We start from the raw sequence: 20,042 nt of genomic DNA on the forward strand, positions 1-20,042 counted from the left end.
TTCCAGACAGTTCGTAGCCATCTCTCCATCCCCACCTGCTGTATTCTTTATGTCTGTGTACTCAGAGTCTCGTTCAAGGAGGCCCTTGATAAAGCAGAAAAACGACTACTTTTAATCCTCAAAAACACACAATATACAATACTACCTGCAGTATCTTAAATAAAGTCTCATAGTTTTATACAATACCATGTCTTGTGACATAAAGTGAGATATATGTTTGCAAAAAATTTTTTTCAAACCCCCAAATGGTGACTATGGAAGAGCGAAGCACAGCGTGACCACTTTAATTACAAACTGTCCTGGCTGGTTTTTGTCAACTCGACACAAGCCTGAACATAGCTGGGAATACATAATATTGACTAAGAAAATGCATCCATCAGATTGACATGCAGGCAGGTTTGAGGGTACATTTTCTTGATTAATGATTGATGTGGGAGTGCCTGGACCACTGAGGATGGTGACCCCACTGGACAGATGATCCTAGGTTGTATAAGGGATTAGAAATGTGCAAGCCGTGAGGAGCAAGCCAGTAAGCAGTACCCCTCCCTGGTCTCTGCTTCACCTCCTGCCTCCAGGTTCCTGCCCTGACTCCCCTCAGTAATGGAGTGTGACCCGAGAGGTATGAGCTGAAATAAACCCTTTCCTCTCCAAATTGCATTTGGTCATGGTGCTTTATATAGATATAGAAACCCTAACTAAGGGCTGGAGGGATGGCTCAGAGGTTAAGAACACTGCCTGCTCTTCCAAAGGTCCTGAGTTCAATTCTCAGCAACCACATGGTGGCTCACAATCATCTATAATAGCGCCCTCTTCTGGCATACAGGCACACATGCAGGCATAACATTGTACACATAAATAAATACTGGGGAAAAAAAGAAAAAAGAAAAGAAAAAAAGAAAAGAAACTCTGAGACACAAGCCACCCAGCCATTGGCCAGTTTATGCTCACGGGACACTATTTTAATGGAAGAAAAGACTGGATAGTTGATTGTTTAGGCTCAGGATCTTGGCAGTTTATTTTTAAAAATAAACAAGCCAGCCTGGCCCATTTGTGGACAATGCCTAACATTTATCACTTGTTGCTAATTGTAAAGTTTGATTTTCAAGCAAAACTAGGAAGAAACTTTAGAAACCCTATCTCTCTCAGCTTTCTACTGTGTAGGTTCCCTCACTGCATCAAAATATGTGAATGCTACACAGTCATGAGGAGGTATGAGATTCATTCCAGAGAGTAGGAGAGAATAACTAATTTCAAAGTAACCAAGAAAAAAATGTTTATTTACCTCACGTTAGAATGCACATCACAGCTTTTAAGGAGTGTTGAGTATGGCCTGTTGAGTATACAATGTGTTATTTCAAAGACGATTCATACTTACCTGCAAGGCCACTAAGGCACATGCCTCCTGTACAGTTACATATCTGGCTGGGTTCTCTTCACAGATGTTCATCAAAACAAAACCTCACTGGATGCACAGACACAAAAGTAGATATGGACACCCAGCCAAACATTACAGAGATTTGCAAACACATAAAAGTAACACTTTTAGTTTCTCCTTGTATTATAAGTCATTTTCCATATAAATATGACACCAGTGCTAATGTATTGAGTTTCTTATCATTATTTTAAATATTTATTTTTTTTAAAGATTTATTATGTATAGTGATCTGCCTGCATGTACACCTTCAGCTCAGAAGAGGGCGTCAGATCTCATTATAGATGGTTGTGAGCCACCATATGGTTGCTGGGAATTGAACTCAGGACCTCTGGAAGAGCAGTCAGTTCTCTTAACCTCTGAGCCATCTCTCCAGCCTCTAAATATTAACTTTTGTTCTTATTACTTTCATTTATTTTGATTACTTGTTTCTCGTGTGTGTGTGTGTGTGTGTGTGTGTGTGTGTGTGTGTGTGTGTGTGTGTGTCTGTGTGTCAGCGTGACTGCTTTGCGTATGAGGGGACATGCATGTGCATGCAGTTGTACTTACTGACCAGAAGGGGGCGTTGTATCCTCTGGAGCTGGGGTTATAGGTGGTTGTGAGCTGTCTGATGTGGGTGCTGGGAATAGAACTGGATCCTCTGCAAAAGCGGTGCATGCTTTCAACTGCTGAGCCATCTCTTCAGCCCCTTACCATTATTTAAAATTGACTACCAGTTTTGCTTTGAGACAGGCCCAGGCCTCAGCCTCCCAAGAGCTAGGATGACAGTCACGTGCAGCTAAATTGATTACTAAGTAAATCAGTTTCAGTTTCTAAATCCCCAGTAATTTAGAAGAACGGCATTCTGGGACCCAGAAGTTTGAGAGTGTGCACAAACTGTTTGCTGCTTTACGCGTCTTCAGAGCCCACCAACCCCAGGGATTTACAAACAGGAGTTGGGTGGGTGCTGGGGGCCTCATCCTCTTCCACAATCTCTAGGGGAACTCGAGCAGGCTGAACAACTAGGAGACTGGCTAAGCCCAGACCCAGCTCAACTCTGGAGGACTCCGGCTCCGGCTCCAGGAACACACTCTAGATCGCTAAAGCGATTTCATGCTCTGTGCACCCGGTGGAGACCACAGGCTTCTTAATGGGGAATCTGTGGGTACTACAGGAAGGGCTGGAGGCCAGGCAGAGGTGAGGGTTCCTTGGCTGGCTGACCCCTTCCCTTCTGTTACTGTGCGGTCAAACACCATGTTCCTGATGCTCCCTAAGAAAGTGGGGCAGGTGCCGCGGTCCATGCGCCTGTCTGAGCAGAGTGGCTGTGCCTAGCTTCATCAGCTCCTCCAAACTCATAGCTATCAGCTCCTTTGCATAGCTGCTTTCTCTCTAGTTCCAGATGTCTTTGCGGGAGGGAGGTCTGTATCATAGTGCACTTGGTGAGACCCTCCTCACTCCGGAACTGTCAACCCACTATAGCCTCTTTCTGGGGTTCACCCTGAGAGGAGAGCAGATCTGCCTGCCCCAGCAGAGACCAGGGCTGCAAGCCAGGCCCAGCTTTGTTATGAACCCAGTCTATCCACATAGTCTAGCACTCATCCCTAGAAACAGTTTTCCCTTGGGCATCTTCTGCATCTTTCCTTCAAAGCTCATTGGCTCATTGCACTAGGGATGGGCACCCAGTCCTTTGTGCTCCCTGCTCCATAAGTGCTGCAGTTGTCTGCCACCCAAGGTCACAGGGGTCAGCTCTCAGGCATCAAGGTGTTAGTTCTTCTAGTTGTCTACCCCAAAGCCAGCCTGCTTTCCTTCAGCGTCATGAGTCAGAGAGGGTTACTTGGGTCTGCTGGTCTCCCACAAACCCTTTTTAGGTTCTCAGTGAGGAGGGCACATTTTGTTTTACTGCAGGTAAAATTCACAATCAAATCCATCATTTTAACCAATTAAAGTGGCCCCAGTGGCATAGATCTGTTATCCTAGTTATTTGGGAGGCTGAGGCGGGAGGATCCAAAGCTCTAGAAGGAGTTTGCTAAAGACACCGACTGAGAGCCGGGCGTGGTGGCGCACGCCTTTAATCCCAGCACTCGGGAGGCAGAGGCAGGCAGATCGCTGTGAGTTCGAGGCCAGCCTGGTCTACAAAGTGAGTCCAGGATGGCCAAGGCTACACAGAGAAACCCTGTCTCAAAAAACCAAAAACAAAAAAACAAAACAAAACAAAAAAAGACATCGACTGAGATTTTATCTTAAAAGAAAAGAAATATAGGTCGTGGCTGTGGATTAGTTGTGGCTCAGCAGTATCAGCAGTAGAGTGCTTGCCTAGTGTCCGAACAACAACCCTGGGGTCCATCCCTGGAGTCACAGAAAACAAAAAAACAAAAAAAAATGGACACTCTAGGTGATTTTAGGTTAACCTTTTTTTTTTTTTTTTGGCTTTTTCGAGACAAGGTTTCTCTGTATAGCCTTAGCTGTCCTGGACTCGCTTTGTAGACCAGGCTGGCCTCAAACTCACAGCCATCCACCTGCCTCTGCTTCCCGAGTACTGGGGTTGAAGATGTGCGCCACCACGCCCGGTTCTTTAGGTTAACTATTACACATCAATTACGATCTAATTTGAGAACATTGTCCTCCAAATTCATAGCTATCAATCACTCCCACTTCCCCTCCTCCCTGCTGTACCCCTGGGAACACCATGTCTGTGGATTTGCTCACTCTGGACATTTTATATAAATGCAATAACATAATATGTAGAGGTATCTGGTTCTTAAAAAGCTTTAAAAGATCTTTAAAAATCTTCTTGGAAGATTCTTCATGTTTGTTTATTAATTTTATTTTTATCATTTAAAATTTTTGTTTGAGACAGTCTCTCAGGTAGCCTAGCCTGGCCTCAAACTCACTCTGTAGCTAAGGATGCTGGTCCTCCTGCCTCCATCCCCTGATCCGCCTCCTAGCACATCACCACACCTAGCACAGAGCACAGAGCCTTGGACCAACTGAGCTCCATCATCAGCCCTTAGTGTCCATTTTCACAAGAGGTCTGAAAAGTCAGGAAGGGGTTGGAGATGTAGTTCAGTAGGATGCTTGCCTAATACAGTGGGGACTACATTAACTTGCAGGGCAGAGTGGTGGTGGGGAGGAGGAGCTGGGAGAATAAAGGGCTAGACATGACAATGGCCATAGTGACTTAACTCATGAGAGGTCAGCGCAGACATTTTCTGTTCTTTCTCCTCCTCCTCTTCCTCCTCTTCTTCTTCTTCTCCCTCATCCTTTTCTTTTTTGAGATAGTCTCCTGGCAGGCCTGAAACTCTCTCTATAGATCATGCTGGCCTTAAAGGCACAGAAACCAACCTGGCCCTGTTTCCCAAGTGCTGGGATTAAAGGCACACACTACCATGCCTGGCAACGGGACATTTTCTTTCAAAAAACATCCTTCTGGTCACACTGTTGTTTAATGGCTCCTAAAATCAAGAGAGAAGAAGTGTGACAACCATTGGGCTGGTGTTCAGAGGCCATACTGGTTTTGTGAACTTTCCTTTGGAGCTGAGTCCAAAGGCAGGTTTCTGCAGCTGAACCTGGCAGGGTGCATGGGCCCAGTTGGGACGCTGTCATCACGCTTCCTTCTTTGTCTCCCACAGGGGTGAAGAAGAGAACCAAAGTCATCAAGAACAGTGTGAACCCGGTGTGGAACGAGGTACAGCAGTTTCTTTTCCCTCCTTCCCCTCTCTGCTCCTGCTGCCTCTGCAGGGGGCTGACGCTAGAGGCCGCATTCCCGGGAGGGTAGGGAACAGCTCCTGAGCATCACCCCACAGGGAATGCTGACCCCGCCCCACCTGGAATGCTGACCCCGCCCCACAGGAAATGCTGTCCCTGCCCCACAGGGATTGCTGACCCCGGCTCACAGGGACTGCTGACCCGCCCCACAGGGTGTGCTAATAGGGGCAGAGGCTTGTTTTTGCTTTTGTTTTGTTTTGTTTTTCTCTGCTTTCCAACTCTGCCAACCACAACTCTCTTGCCTGCCTGGTCTCCCTTTCACAGATCAAAGCTACCTCCTCTCTCTCCTTAGCACTTCCTCATCTACTAAGTCCCCCAGTTCTGCTCCCTCCTGTAGTTTCCTGGAGCTATGGAGCATGAGGCCCTTCTGAGGCAGAGGCACAAGCTGCATGTTTGCTCTGAGGAGGATTAAGGAGGCTCTAACCAGCCTTCCTTAACTCATCACTTACTCATCCTGCCCCCGCAGGGCTCTAGCTTTAGGATGACTGTATGATCTTGTGAGAACCCTGAAGGGTCTCCTGGCTACTTTGTTTGTTTTTCGATACAGGGTTTCTCTTGTAGTTCAGACTGTCCTGGAACTCACGCTGTAGACCAAGCTGGCCTCGAACTCACAGGGATCCTCCTGCCTCTGCCTCCCGAGTGGTGGGACAAAAGGCGTGCGCCACCACTCCCGGCTTTTAATTTAATTTAATTTAATTTTTTATTTTTACCATTGTGCTTTTGAAGCCGGGCGTGGCCTTTAATCCCAGCACTCAGGAGGCAGAGGCAAGCGGATCGCTGTGAGTTCGAGGCCAACTTGCTCTTCAAAGCAAGTCCAGGATAGTCAAAGCTAAAACAGAGAGATCCTGTCTTGAAAACAAACAAACAAACAAAAACGGCTGCGCTTTTCTTCTGGTGTCCTGGGATGAGAGGCTACTGTAGTGTGGCTTCTTCTTTTTTGTTGTCTCTAGTTCTTACCCTCACTACTGAAGCTCTGGAATGCTGGTATCCATCTGTCCATCCATCCATCCATCCATCCATCCATCCATCCATCCACTTATTCATATGTCTACCTTCCCACCCATCCAAACATCTACCCACCCACAAACTCACTAATCTATCCATACAATCACCCACTCATTCATCCTCTTCTCTTTCACTCATCTATCCACCCTTTATACACCATACATCTACCCACTCATAAACCCGTCAATCTGTCCATCCACTCACCCGCCCACCTGTCCACCTATCTATCGTCCACCTATCTATCCATCCACTCACCCAGTCACCCATTCCCACCTAGCTACCTACCCTTTATCCAAGTGCCCACCCATCCATGCAGTCACTCACCCATTCATGCAAGTACCCAGCCATTCATGTTCTACCCTCCATCTCTCCAATCTAGCCACTCATACACCCTTCCATTCACCCTCTTACCTATGAATTCATCCACTTACCCACCCACCCACTCACTCATCTATGCATCTGTACTAGTCTGGGTTACTATTGTGATGAAACACCAAAAGCAACTTGGAGAGGAAAAGATTTATTTGGCTTACACTTTCACATCACTAGCCTCGAGGGAAGTCAGGAGAACTCAAGCAGGGCAGGGACCTAAAGGCAGAGGTTAAGAAAGACTGCTGCTTACTGGCTTGCTCCTCATGGCTTGCTCAGCCTGCTGTCTTATAGAACCCAGGACCACCAGCCCAGGGGTGCCCCAGACACAATGGATTGGACTTTCCCACATCAATCACTAATTAAGAAAATGCACTACAGGCTTTTCTACAGCCAGATCTTATGGAGGCATTTTATCAACTGAGGCTCCTTCCTCTCCAATAACTCTAGCTTGTGTCAAGTTAACATAAAATTAGTCAGCATCCACCTCCCATCCATCCATCCATCCATCCATCCATCCATCCATTCACCCATCCTTCCACCCACCCATCCTTCCATCCATCCATTCTTCCATCCATCCATCCTTCCATCCATCCATTCATCCATCCTCCCATCCATCCATCCATCCTCCCATCTATCCATCCATCCATCCTCCCATCTATCCATCCATCCATCCTTTCATCCATCCATCCATCATCCATCCTCCCATCTATCCTTCCATCCATCCATTCATCCATCCATCCCATCTATCCATCCATCCATCCATCTATCCTCCCATCCATCCATCCTCCCATCCATCCTCCCATCTATCCTTTTATCCATCCTCCCATCCATCCATCCATCCATCCATCCATCCATCCTCCCATCCATCCATCCATCCATCTATCCTCCCATCCATCCATCCTCCCATCCATCCATTCATCCTCCTATCTATCCTTCCATCCATCCTCCCATCTATCCATCCATCATCCATCCTCCCATCTATCCATCCTCCCTTCCATCCATCCTCCCATCCATCCATCCATCCATCATCCATCCTCCCATCCATCCATCCATCCATCATCCATCCTCCCACCCATCCTTCCATCCATCCATCCATCCATCCTCCCATCTATCCATCCATTCATCCATCCTCCATCCTCCCATCCATCCATCCATCCATTCATCCATCCATCCATCCATCCACCAACCCACCTTCCTACACACTTGTCCCCTCTCTTTGATGTCTGCTCTGGGGCCACAGTTTAAGCTGCCCTTTCTTCTTTTCTTCCAGGGCTTTGAGTGGGACCTCAAGGGCATTCCTCTAGACCAGGGCTCAGAACTGCACGTGGTGGTCAAGGACCATGAGACGATGGGGAGAAACAGGTGAGTGGGCCCAAGAGTGATCTGGGAACTTGAAAGTATAGGGTGGGTTTTGATGAGTTTGGACACTGGAATCAAAGCTCCTGAGGACTTGTTCTTTATGTCACATTTGTTGAAGTCTGCTTTTCATGGTCTAGTCCAGTAGTGGATGCTGGCACGAAACCTTGCTGTAGCCTCAGGAATGTGGCTGTCAGTGCTGTTGAGGAGCTGCGCAGGCTGCAGGGGAGGGAAGACTGCTAGGATCAGGTGTCCGGGAGGATTTTGTACAGGAGTGCTGGCTCTGGGGAACAGGCAGGAGCAGGTTCCCTGCTTTTTCTGTAGCCTCTCTCTGGGAGGGGACACTCCTTACCACTTCTTAGCTGGTGAAGGCAGCTACACACTCACTTCAGGGGTGGGTAGACAAAGAGAAACTGTGGCTAGCAGGGAGCAGTGGAGGAGGGCTGCACGGAGGAAGCAGAACCTAAGGTAAGAACTGATGCTGAAGTCAGAAGGGTAATAACAGGCAGTAGACTGCTCCACCCTCTTACCCCCCTCCTCCCACCCCCTCTCCACCTCCGTGTGTGGCTGGAGTTTGGTTGGGTTGATAAATACAGAACTCTCAGAAGCAAAATCTTACTGGCAAAAGCAGTCTCTGTTTAGGCAGATGGTGGGTGGCTTCCTTGTCACAGGCGATCCTAAGCCTAGTACATAGATGGGCAAGACCTCCAAAGCTCAATGGCCAGTTGACTGTGGGTGTTAAGTGGCCAGGAGACAAAGCCTGGGAAGATCTATGGTGACAGGACTTAGGTAAGGATAGGGGGGGTCAGTGGTCCCTGGTGGGTACAACAGGGGAAAGCTGTGTTGGGTGGGCTCAAGTGCATGGTGCTGTTCACTGAAATCTGGCCCCAAGGAGCGTGGGCTGGCTGCCCACAGACCTGCCCACAGGGGAGCCTTTGTTTGGGAACTGGGTCAGCTGTATCTGAGGCAGTCTTGGCAATGTGAACCTGGAGTGGGGGTGGGAGTTGGGGGGGGTGGAGGAAGAGGGGTTATGGGGAAGAGGGTGGGGTCAGGAACTCAGGGATGGCCTCCACCTGTGAAACACCTTAAAAATTTGGAGAAAGAATCCGAACCCTTACTGTTTCTTTGTGGTTCAAACTGGCCCTGAGTGCATGGCCTGGCATCCCTAAGGAAGGAGAGGGCACTGTCCCTGTGCCTCTGAAGTGGTGCTGCAGGGTGGGGAGCCCCTCCTGCTGCCGAGGGTACTCCGTGCATCTCCTGTCTTTTCCAGTCACAACTCACTTTTGCCTGAGAAACGTATACACGACTTTGAGCATATAAGTATATATAGTGGGTAAATGAAATATTTACTGATGATAGCTCATAAAGAAATTTATTTTAGGCCGGGCGGTGGTGGCGCACGCCTTTAATCCCAGCAATTGGGAGGCAGAGGCAGGCAGATCACTGTGAGTTCGAGGCCAGCCTGGTCTACAAAGCAAGTCCAGAACAGCCAAGGCTACACAGAGAAACCCTATCTCAAAAAACAAAAACAAAAACGGAAAAAAAAAAAAAAACCAGAAAGAAATTTACTTTAACCAGCTATGGTGGGGCACGTCTTTAATCTCAGCACTTGGGAGACAGAGGTAGGCAGATCTCTGTGAACTGGAAACCAGTCTGGTCTACGTAGCAAGTTTCAGGCTAGCCAGGCCTACACAGTAAGGTTTTTTTTCTTCTTTTTTACATTTTGGTTTTTAATTTTCTTTTGTTTCTTTGTTTGCTTTTCCAAGTCAAGTTTTCTCCATGTAGCCTTTGCTGTTCTGGACTCACTTTGTAGACCAGGCTGGCCTTGAACTCATAGAGATTCACCTGCCGCTGCCTCCCGGAGTGCTGGGATTTCAGCTGTTTTTTTTTTTTCTTTAACATTTTAATTTTATATTATTTTACATATAATTTTACCAGTTACTGAAGATGAAAGGAAATTTGCCTCTTGGAATAATCATGCTTTAGTTTTACCTGGATAATTAAGTCTTGGCTGAATATTTGATACTGAAGGGCACAGAATAACATTTTGTAGCTGTTTGATATTTTGATTTTAGAACCATCAGTGTTGAAAAAGACATTTCAGAGGCTGGTGAGATGTCTCAGAGGTCAAGAGCACTGTCTGTTCTTCCAAAGGTCCAGAGTTCAGTTCCCAGCAACCACATGGTGGCTCACAACCATCTATAATAAGTTCTGGTGCCTCTGTGGGCAGAACACTGTATCAATAAACAATAAACAAACAAATCTTTAAAAAGAAAACATTTCACTTAAGTACACAGTGCTAAATGACAGAAGAATGGCTAGGGCCATTTTAGAAATTGTTGGAAAGCCGAGTGTGCTGTCACATGCCTTTAATCCTAGCAATCTGGGGGCAGAAGCAGAGACAGAGGCAGAGGCAAACTCTATGAATTTAAGGCAAACCTGGTCTACAAAGTGAGGAAAAATTTTAGAAAATTAAAAAATTTAAAAAAAGAAAAGGAAAAAGATATTATTGAAAACTCTCTTCTAATCTTAATTCAAAATTAAATATTTTAAAAATAAAATTCAAGTCAGCAACTCAAACAGCAGTTATTAAATAAAACATATGAACACACTACAATTTAAAGTTATACTAATCCAGCACTTCCTGTAACAGGACCCACCCCTCCCCGCCAGACCTTAGCACCACTGACTCCATGATGGCAGTACCATTCAGACTGTAGAACTCAGCAGGTAGACAGCACCACTATCCAAAAAGACAACAAAGACCTAATCCACCAAAGCCCATAGTTCTGGCAAAGTCTCTAAATGTACTAACTGTGCTTTTTGGCTTCTGTAGTTTGGCTTCTGGGTAACTCTTCTTGTTGATGAAAGTATGCCAACCTGGAACATGTTTATCAAGAACATGTTTACCTAGACATGTTTACCTCTGTATAGCCCTGGCTGTTCTGGAACTCACTCTATAGACCAGGCTGGCCTTGAACTCAAAGATCCACCCGCCTCTGCTGGAATTAAAGGTGTAGGCCACCACCACCCAGCTCAGAACATGCTTTTTGTACTTAAAAACTCAACAGAGAAAGGCTTGGTGCTACCCTGTAATCCTAAACACCCGGTGTAGCCGCTGGCCAGCTAATAAAGACTTTCCACTGGCTTACCCCGTGTCCCAGCAGTCTTCTCTGGATACACCACCACACTTAGATGCTGAGGGGTGACAGTAATAAAGTAGTAGGAGAATGAATGCTTTCTATAAGACCAGAAAACTTTGTGCATACACTTAAAAAACCCTGGGGTCTCCAACATACAGTAGTCTTAAACCTGAGCCCAGATGTGGGTTTTGCTTGGCGTGGTGGCATGCATAACGTAAGGTGTATGTGTTGTGTGCTCAGAACCAAGGCTTCAGGGAAGCCAAGCTCCTGGAGGGATATGGGCAAACACTGCCACTATTTTATTTTATTTCAAATTATTTTTTGGTCAAGGTAGGCTTAGAAACCTTTTCCTTCCTTCCTTCCTTCCTTCCTTCCTTCTTTCCTTCCTTTTTTTTTTTTTTTCTTGAGACAGAATCTCTATAGCCCTGGCTGTTCTAGAACTCACCATGTAAACCAGCCTAGCCTTGAACTCACACAGATCTGCCTGCCTCTGCCTCCAGAGCACCAGAATTAAAGACGTACCCTACTACAACTGGCTGGGTTTAGAAATATTTAGCGTGGCTAAGTGTTTTGCAATGCCCACGTTGTGTTACGAGATGGTATCTAAACCCAAGGCTTAAGAAACCATTGCCCACAGCTGTTAAGATGGCTCCACAGCTAAGGGCCCAACCATGGCACATGCGATATCTTCCCTTCATAAATACATACAGTAAATAGTAATAGTAAAGTAACAACAACAACAACAACAACAACAACGACTGCGGCTTTTGCTACCATCTCAGGGCTTTGTGAAATGCAGGCAACTCAATGAGTTTGAAAGTAGACCAGAAGTCCAGGGAGGGAACAACCCTGGACCGTGGGCAGTCTGGGAAGGCTTTCCAGAGAAGGGCCCATACTCACCCAGGGCCAGGCTTTGGAGGGAAGAGTAGTTCCAGTGTGTGCAATGTGGGAATTCAGAGTTGTGACAGGGGCAGCTTTGTTGGAAAGGGCGCTGCGAGGCCAGTCCCAGGCTAGGGGTAGCAGTAGAAAAACCTCCCAGCTGGCACTTAGCAGAAGCTTAGCTCGGTTCCTGGCCCTGTGGAGGGCTGGTATATAAGGTGATCTTTCTCTGGCAGATGCTGCTGTTGTCATCCTCACAGAAAAAACAGAAGCTCTCAGGTTAGACTGATGATGCTCCCAAAGGCTGTATTGGAGCTGTGTGCGGCCGGAGGGCAGGCGTTTGTGTCACCTCTGCATTTCACAGGCTCCCAGGGGCCCCAGGCAGCTGGCTTCTAGATGCTCTGCAGCTTAGTTCCTCTGATGACGTAGGAGTTGAGGGTTTAGTGAGGCAAAGGTGGACAGCCTGGGTGTTGCAGGCCGAGAGGAAATGCAGGTTTCGTTTTCATTACTGTATTCAGCACTGTCCTAGGAGCTGAGGAATATGTCAGAGACCCCAGAGGTAGCTGGAGAGCAGGGCATGTGGGCTTAATTTGGTATTTTTGGTCAGTTCAGGGGCCAGGTTGGATCTCCAGGGGGCAGCTCCAGGCTACACAGAGGCTGTCTGGCTTTGTGGATCTTAAGCCTTGCAGAGGGGGTTGAATGCACCCTCCCACTGGGCCCTGGTGTCCTCTGGCTCACTAGTTTCCTCCTGAGCAGGTCATTATAGGCCAGCACACTGGGAAAGCAGTTCCTCAAACCTCCTTGTCCAGAATAGCCAGTTCACTAGGCAACATAGCTTACCAGAAGTTTCTGTCTTGCAGGAAACTTTGATGTGATTTTTAGAAAATTTCCAAGCATTTATCTTCTAAAATTTTTTTTTATTAATTTATTCATATTACATCACAATTGTTATCCCATCCCTTGTATCCTCCCATTCCTCCCTCCCTCCATTTCGCCCCTACTCCCTCCCCTATGACTGTGACTGAGGGTGACCTCCTCCCCCTGTATATGCTCATAGGGTATCAAGTCTCTTCTTGGTAGCCTGCTATCCTTCCTCTGAGTGCCACCAGGCCTCCCCATCCAGGGGACGTAGTGAGTGGTTCACAAGAACTCTGGTGCCCCATATTTGACCAAGCATTTATCTTAATCTGCCTGTTCTAACAATTAAGAATTACATTGCGATAGACCACGTTTAAATTTAAGCCCACATTCATAAATATCTTCCGATTTCAGAAGGAAAGAGCTACCTAAACACCCTATTCTGGTGATGAGAGCAAGCAGATCTGTGGTCTCTGTGGCAGCCAGCTTCAATGGCTGTGCCTGAGGTGACTCTATTTAGAGAAGCAGGAGGCGACCGGGTTGCTGCATGGTAGTTTTGTAATGGCCTCATGTTTGTAAACTACACTCACAAGCTTGTATAAGAAGAAAAGTGGGCTACAGAGGTGGCTCAGCTGGTAAAAAGTGCTTGCTGTACAAAGGAGAGGACCTGAGTTTGGGTCCCCAAACCCACATAAAGTCTGTGCATGACAGTACACAATTCTAATGCCAGTGCTGAAGCACAGAGACAGGAAGCTGGCTCTCTAGTACTCACTGGCCAGCCAGCCTAGCTGAACCGTGAAGCTCCAGGCTCAGGTGGAGAGTGAGTGAAGAAAGCACCCCAAATCAACCACTGGCCTTCCCAAACGCATTCCAGCCACATGGTGGCTCATAGCCATCTATAACAAGATCTGGCACCCTCTTCCTCCTCTGGCAGTAGGCATATATACATGCAGAACACTATATAAGTAATACATAAAGAAATCTTAAGAAAGAAAGCATATGACACATACAAAAAAAGATAATTAACAAAGATCTATTTTTTACTTAAATGTTTGTCCAATACAACTAACACTCACAAGTCATGCAGCTGAAAGAGACACTCCAAATATTGCAGGGACAGAGTTGTGTGTGTGTGTGTGTGTGTGTGTGTGTGTGTGTGTGTGTGTGTGCGCGCGCGCGCGCTCGCGCATGTGTTTCAAGACAGGATTTCTCTGTGTAACAGCTCTGACTGTCCTGGAACTTGCTCTGTAGACCAGGTCGGCCTCAAAATCACGGAGATCCGCCTGCTTCTGCCGCCCAAGTGCTGGAATTAAAAGCACGTGCCACCACCGCCCAGCTCAGGGACAGACATTTATTAAATGATTATTCCGGAGGCTGGAGAGATGGCTCAGAAGTTAAAAGCACTGACTGCTCTTCCATGGGTCCTGAGTTCCATTCCCAGCAACCACATGGTGGCTCACAACCATCTATAATGTGGTATGATGCCCTCTTCTGGGCTGAAGGTGTACATGCAGCCAGAGCACTGTATACATAATAATAACTCTTAAATGGTTATTCCTTGTTTATCTTGCATATACCTTAAGGGGGAATCCCTATTTTATCTGGTAATTTGCTCCCAGTGACTGTGTCTCCCTTGGCTTTAATGAAGCCAAATAGACAGAGATCCTGGTTTACACAAAGAGCCAGGGCATGTGTGATGGCCTTCGCTGGCCTTTCCTCCAGGTACTCACCAATAATATTTTCTGGGGGATGGCATGCCGCCTCACCACCTTCATGACTGGTGAGAATCTCCTATATACACACAGACACCTGTCGGCCTTTACCCTCTCTGAGGTTTAAGCATCGATCATGACACCTGTAACTGGTTGGGCCCAACAGGCAGCTCAGGTGCTCCTTAAGCACTGATGCTCCTTCAGATTTCTCTCCTCCAGCTGCTCCTCCCCAACACCCACGTCAGGCTGGGTAACCGGGTCTCATGTGAATACTGAGGCTTTGAGAAGAGCTAGGGACTAGTCATGTGGCCTTGTGCAGGTCACTGCGCCCCCCCCACCCCCCACGCCCTCAACTTCCAGTTTCTGTAAGGGACCTGCTGCAGAATGGGTACTCCACCCAGGTTTGCGCTTAGCGGTCCCCTCCTCCGTGCTGCTCTTCTGTCACCCAATTGCTTCAAGTCTCCAGTGATGTCGTCATTTCCCCTTGAAGGCTGATCTTGGCTGTGGTTTCAACAGGGACTGCCTCATTCTGGTTCACTGATGGCAGACGTAGCATCATGTTCTTCTGTGGGAATGTGGAGGGTGCTGCTCCAGAGTCCCGTCTGTGCTTGGATAGGATGTGCTCTTATGAGTGTCCAGGCACCACAGTCAGTGAGGAGGGGCCACCTGTGGCAATGGAGGGCCTTTCTCACATAGAATTGTACTGGGTGGGCTTCAGTCTTTGGGGAGGAGGTGAGGGTGACCTAGTGCCATAAAAGTAACTTTTATTCACCTGATGTAACTGTCGTCTCAGAGGCTTACTGCCTCCATCTGCTAACCTAGGCCTAGTCCTGGAAGCTTCTAGCCTCTGTACAATCTAATCTAGGCCTAGAATGTTCTCAGCCTCTGAGACGTCCTGCTGAATAAGTTCACCCTTTCTAGCTCTTTCTGAACTCGGACTGGCTGGTTCAACTCAGCTATTCTGGCTCAGATGCTTCTCCAAGCTGACTGATTCAATCTGGCTTCTCTCTCAACCTCTGACTGAATTGCTTTGCCTGGCCTCAAACTGACACTAGCAATCTGTTCCACTCTTCTGGTTCCTTCTCGTTCTCTGGCTCATGTTGTCTTTACTCCTGTCCAGCTTGTTCTGTCTTTGACTTGTCTCTGTAAAACTTTTCCAGTAAAAGTGCCTCTGAAGTCCGTGAACTGAACTGCCACAAACTCAAGTATACTGCAGTGCCTACCAACTCACTGACCCAACTGACCCGGCTGAACAGCACTGGCTAGAACTCAGAGATCTGTATGCCTCCTGAGTGCTGGGGTTAAAGGTGTATACCACCACACCTGGACCTAAGCTTTTCTTTGCCTGAAACTTGCTCTGCCAGGCTGGCCCTGAACTCAGAGATCTGCTTGCCACTGTCTCCTGGGATTAAAGGCGTGTCTGTATTCCAGCCAGGTTATACAGACCTAGAAGGTCTTTGGATGTGATCTATGGGGAGATCAGCCATGTTCTGAGTTAAAATTCTGCTACACAGTGTAGACTGTGACACCGAGCTTGGTCTAATGTGGGGCTCTGAATACAGTCCTCTAAGGTGTGAAAGGGATGGCAGAATGCCTAGGGAGGGAGGGGCCCGTTGGTGTCTGCCACTGACCCTGGAGGATGCGGATGGAATTGAAAAGTCCCATCCTGGGAGGACTAACTGGTCCAGATCTTCCAGGCTGTCCAGGACCTGGGTAGTGGCATGAGAATGAGGTATGGTAGGGGAGAGGGTCAGGAGGAATGGGCTGGCTCAATGGTTAAGAGCCAAAGACTTAGGTTAATTCCCGGCAGCTACATCAGGCAGCTCACGACTACCCTGATTCCTGTTTCAGGGGATCTAATGGCTCTCTTCTGGCATCTGTGGACACTTGCACTCACATTCACATATGTACATAATTAAAAATAATACATAAACTGAAAGAGAGAGATGGAGAGAGAGAGAGGTTGGGAGGACTTTAACTCTGTTATTAGCAGTGAGTCCCAGGCTAGTACGATATGGGTCTTGGATCCCTCAGACTATTTTCTCACTGGGACACTGGAATAATATAACATATGTGAGGCAAGGCTGTGCTGAAGTGTGAATGACAGCGTGTCTGCCAAAGTCCCAAGGACAGAAATGCTGAAGAGGTTGAGTATGGGGGCCTTGGTTATAGCACAGACATCAATCTCACAGCACACGAGCATGTTCTGCATGCCTTGACGTGCATACTTGTTCTTTTTTTTTTTTTCTGAGACATGGTCTCTCTGTGTAGCCTTGACTGTCCTGGTCTCGCTTTGTAGACCAGGCTGGCCTTGAACTCACAGCGATCCACCTGCCTCTGCCTCCCGAGTGCTGGGATTAAAGGCGTGCGCCACCATGCCCGGCTGCATACTTGTTCTTTCATTAAAAGGAAAGAAATGGGCCGGGGAGATAACTTAGTGTTCTGTACAAACACGAAGACCTGAGTTCAGTCCCCAGAACTCATGTAAAAGCCGGGTGTTGGTGTATGCCTGTAATCCAGGGCTGGAGGACAAGAGACAGGTGGGCCCTATGGCTGGCCAGCCCAGGCAAATTGGTGAGCTCCAGGTCCCAGTGTGAAACCCTGTCTGAAAAAACAAGGTGTCTTGGGGAATGACACCCAGGATTTACCTCTGGTCATACCTGTGTACTTACACATATACGAATATACACACAGGTACCCTACACTTTAAAACCTCCATAAGAATGTACATGTGTGTGTGTACATGTTTGTATGTGTATAAGCATGTATGTGTGTGTGTGTGTGTGTGTGTGTGTGTGCAAGCTCTGTTATTAAAGAGGCATTCTTTCACTCACCCATTTCTTCCCTCTCTCCCATGGTATCCATCATTAGCAACTTGCTTTAGATTCTGCTGCAATCTCATGAGCCAATGAAGCACTTTTTTTTCTTTTTTCTTTTTTCTTTTTTGTTTTTGTTTTTTTTTTTTGAGACAGAGTTTCTCTGTGTAGCCTTGACTGTCCGGGACTCACTTTTGTAGACCAGGCTGGCCTCAAACTCACAGTGATCCACCTGCCTCTGCCTTCTAAGTACTGAGATTAAAGGCGTGCACCAGCACCGCCCAGCATGAAGCTCATTTTCACACACACACACACACACACACACACACACACACACACACACAAACACACAGAGAGCACACCTGCTTATGCAAAGTTGACATCGTATAGTGTGCATTGGCCTGCACTTTGCTTTTCATCACTTTTCATATCAATGTGTCACTTGACAGTATGTCACATTCATTCTTCAGTCATCTCATGTTATTCTGACATGAACGCACCTCTATTTGTGTCATCTTGCTGCATAGGGGATACAGATAACCCACACGCCTCTTGTGTGAAATATGCTGCTGTGCATTCCGGATTTATCTCACCATCATGCTCTTACTGGCTGGAGTCTGGGTTCCTCCCAATTTTTTTGTTTCAAGTGATTATCCACTGAACAATTTTATTCCAATGTTTTCTTATTCAAGTGTTTTTGTATTTTTAGCATTGGTCCCTAGAAGTGCGGTTATTGGGATAAAAAGAATAAACATATAAAATGTTTGAAGGGCTGGGGAACTGCTTGCCGTGCCAGGAGGACCTGAGCTTTATCCCCAGAACCCAGATAAAAAGCCAGGCGTGGTGGCGTACACCTCTAATCCTAGCCTTGGGAAGGTGGACACTCTCGGACAGATCTCTGGGTCCTTGTAACCAGTCAGCTTAGCCTACTCAGGCAATTTCAGGCCAGTGAGTGATTCCGTCACAAAAACCAAGGTGAAAGCTCCTGAGTGTGTAGGCACACATGTACACACACGTGACGCTCCCCCCAACACATAGACGTGCACACACATGTACATTTGCACAAAATAAACCGTGGAGATTCTTCCAAGTTGCTTTTCAAAAATAACCGGATTTATGTCCACCAACAGTGTGGAGAAGAGGTTTGTGCTAGTCTTTTGACTTTTGGACAGTGTGATTATCAAGAAGAGAAAAATTGTAGCTGTGTTTCCTTGACTTACAGTTAAACATCTTTCATATGGTTATTGCCCCGTCTGTGCTTATTGTTCTGTTAATTGATCCTATTTATTATTTATTTACTTAGAGATAGAGTGTAACTATGTACGCTTGCTGCATCTGAGTGCTGTGATCACAGCCCGCCACACCTGCTTATTTTATTTACCAGTATTTACTTAGGCAACTTCTTACTACATAGCCCAGGCTGGCCTCGAACTCTTCCATCCTCTGGCTCAGAAGTGGTGAGATCATGGTGTGACTCTCTACGTGAGGTTTTAGTTTCTTTGACCTCTTCTGACTTCATCCTAACTCTGCACACTTGGGGGCTCATTAGCATTGGAAAACCCTTGGTCCGTTCTGAGCCTGGAGGACTTTTCCCTCTCTGCTCGCAGGCTTGTCTGTCTCAGGGCACCCGCTCTCAGATAGGCACTCACGAGGCTATTTCAGAAGGCAGAGCATCAGGGTGCTGTTGTGGAGTTGAGAAGAGCAGGCACAGCAGGACCAGCCTCCATTTTGTGGAGTGTGTTCTGGATTCCTCAGGAGGCAGTTTGGAGCCTACATACTTAGTGCTCACCATCCCATTGCTCCCAGAGGGCTCAAAAGTGCTGGGCACACCCTCATTTTCAAGGATTTTAAAAGCTATATTTGCCCTGGATTCTGTCCAAGACATCCCTGGATTGCAGGATAATCTTTCTTTTGTCTCTCTCTGGACTGAAGTGGAAAACTATTTAGAGTTACCTCTGGGTACCCTCTAGGGAGTCAGGTCCCGGACGGAAGGCTGCCTGAGGCCAAGAGAAATTAGGGGCCGGGGAAGGCCCTGCCATCGCCCATTTCCTGTCCTTTCCTGCCAGGCATGCATAGCTGAGGACTCATGAGGCTCAGATCACTGGTATTTCTTCCCTGGAGTGTGTGTGTGTGTGTGTGTGTGTGTGTGTGTGTGTGTGTGTGTGTGTGTGTGTGTGTGCACCCCAGGATGGACAGGGGCCTGATTCATGATGACAGGATGTGACTAAGTCACTGGAAATTGAATTGTGATATATATGTGTGTGTGTGTGTGTGTGTGTGTGTGTGTGTGTGTGTGTGTGACACATCAGCTTCTTAGTTTCAAAGATGAGAAACTGACTCATGGTGACCCTCCTTGAATATTAAAAATATGGTTTCAGCCAGGTGTGGTGGTGCACGCCTTTAATCCCAGCACTCGGGAGGCAGTGGCAGGTGGATTGCTGTGAGTTCGAGGCCAGCCTGGTCTACAGAGTGAGTCTAGGACAGCCAAGGCTACACAGAGAAACCTTGTCCCAAAACCCAAATAAATAAATAAATATGGTTTCATGATTATTAAAAAAATCAGCACACAGATGACCCACATACCTTTTACTCAGAAACGTGCTGCTGCACACTCCTTCTGTTGATTTAATGTTCTCTTCATTCTCCCCTCCTCCCTCCTTCTTCCTCCCATTTGAAGATGCCGTATTCATCCTAGTTGCCTGGTCCTGAATAGTCCAGGGCAGCA

At 47.1% G+C, this 20,042-nt stretch overlaps 1 protein-coding gene across 1 annotated transcript in view; it reads left to right on the plus strand.

The window, feature by feature from the left end:
* Positions 1-20,042, plus strand: part of Dysf (dysferlin) — a 205,008-nt gene that overhangs the window by 23,028 nt on the left and 161,938 nt on the right. The window contains exons 2-3 of the mRNA XM_051154820.1: positions 5,041-5,096; positions 7,824-7,915. Of these exons, the coding sequence (XP_051010777.1) occupies positions 5,041-5,096; positions 7,824-7,915 (148 nt within the window). The remainder of the gene's footprint in view (positions 1-5,040; positions 5,097-7,823; positions 7,916-20,042) is intronic.

Source organism: Acomys russatus, chromosome 13 (genome assembly GCF_903995435.1).
Source record: "Acomys russatus chromosome 13, mAcoRus1.1, whole genome shotgun sequence".
NCBI lineage: Eukaryota > Metazoa > Chordata > Mammalia > Rodentia > Muridae > Acomys > Acomys russatus.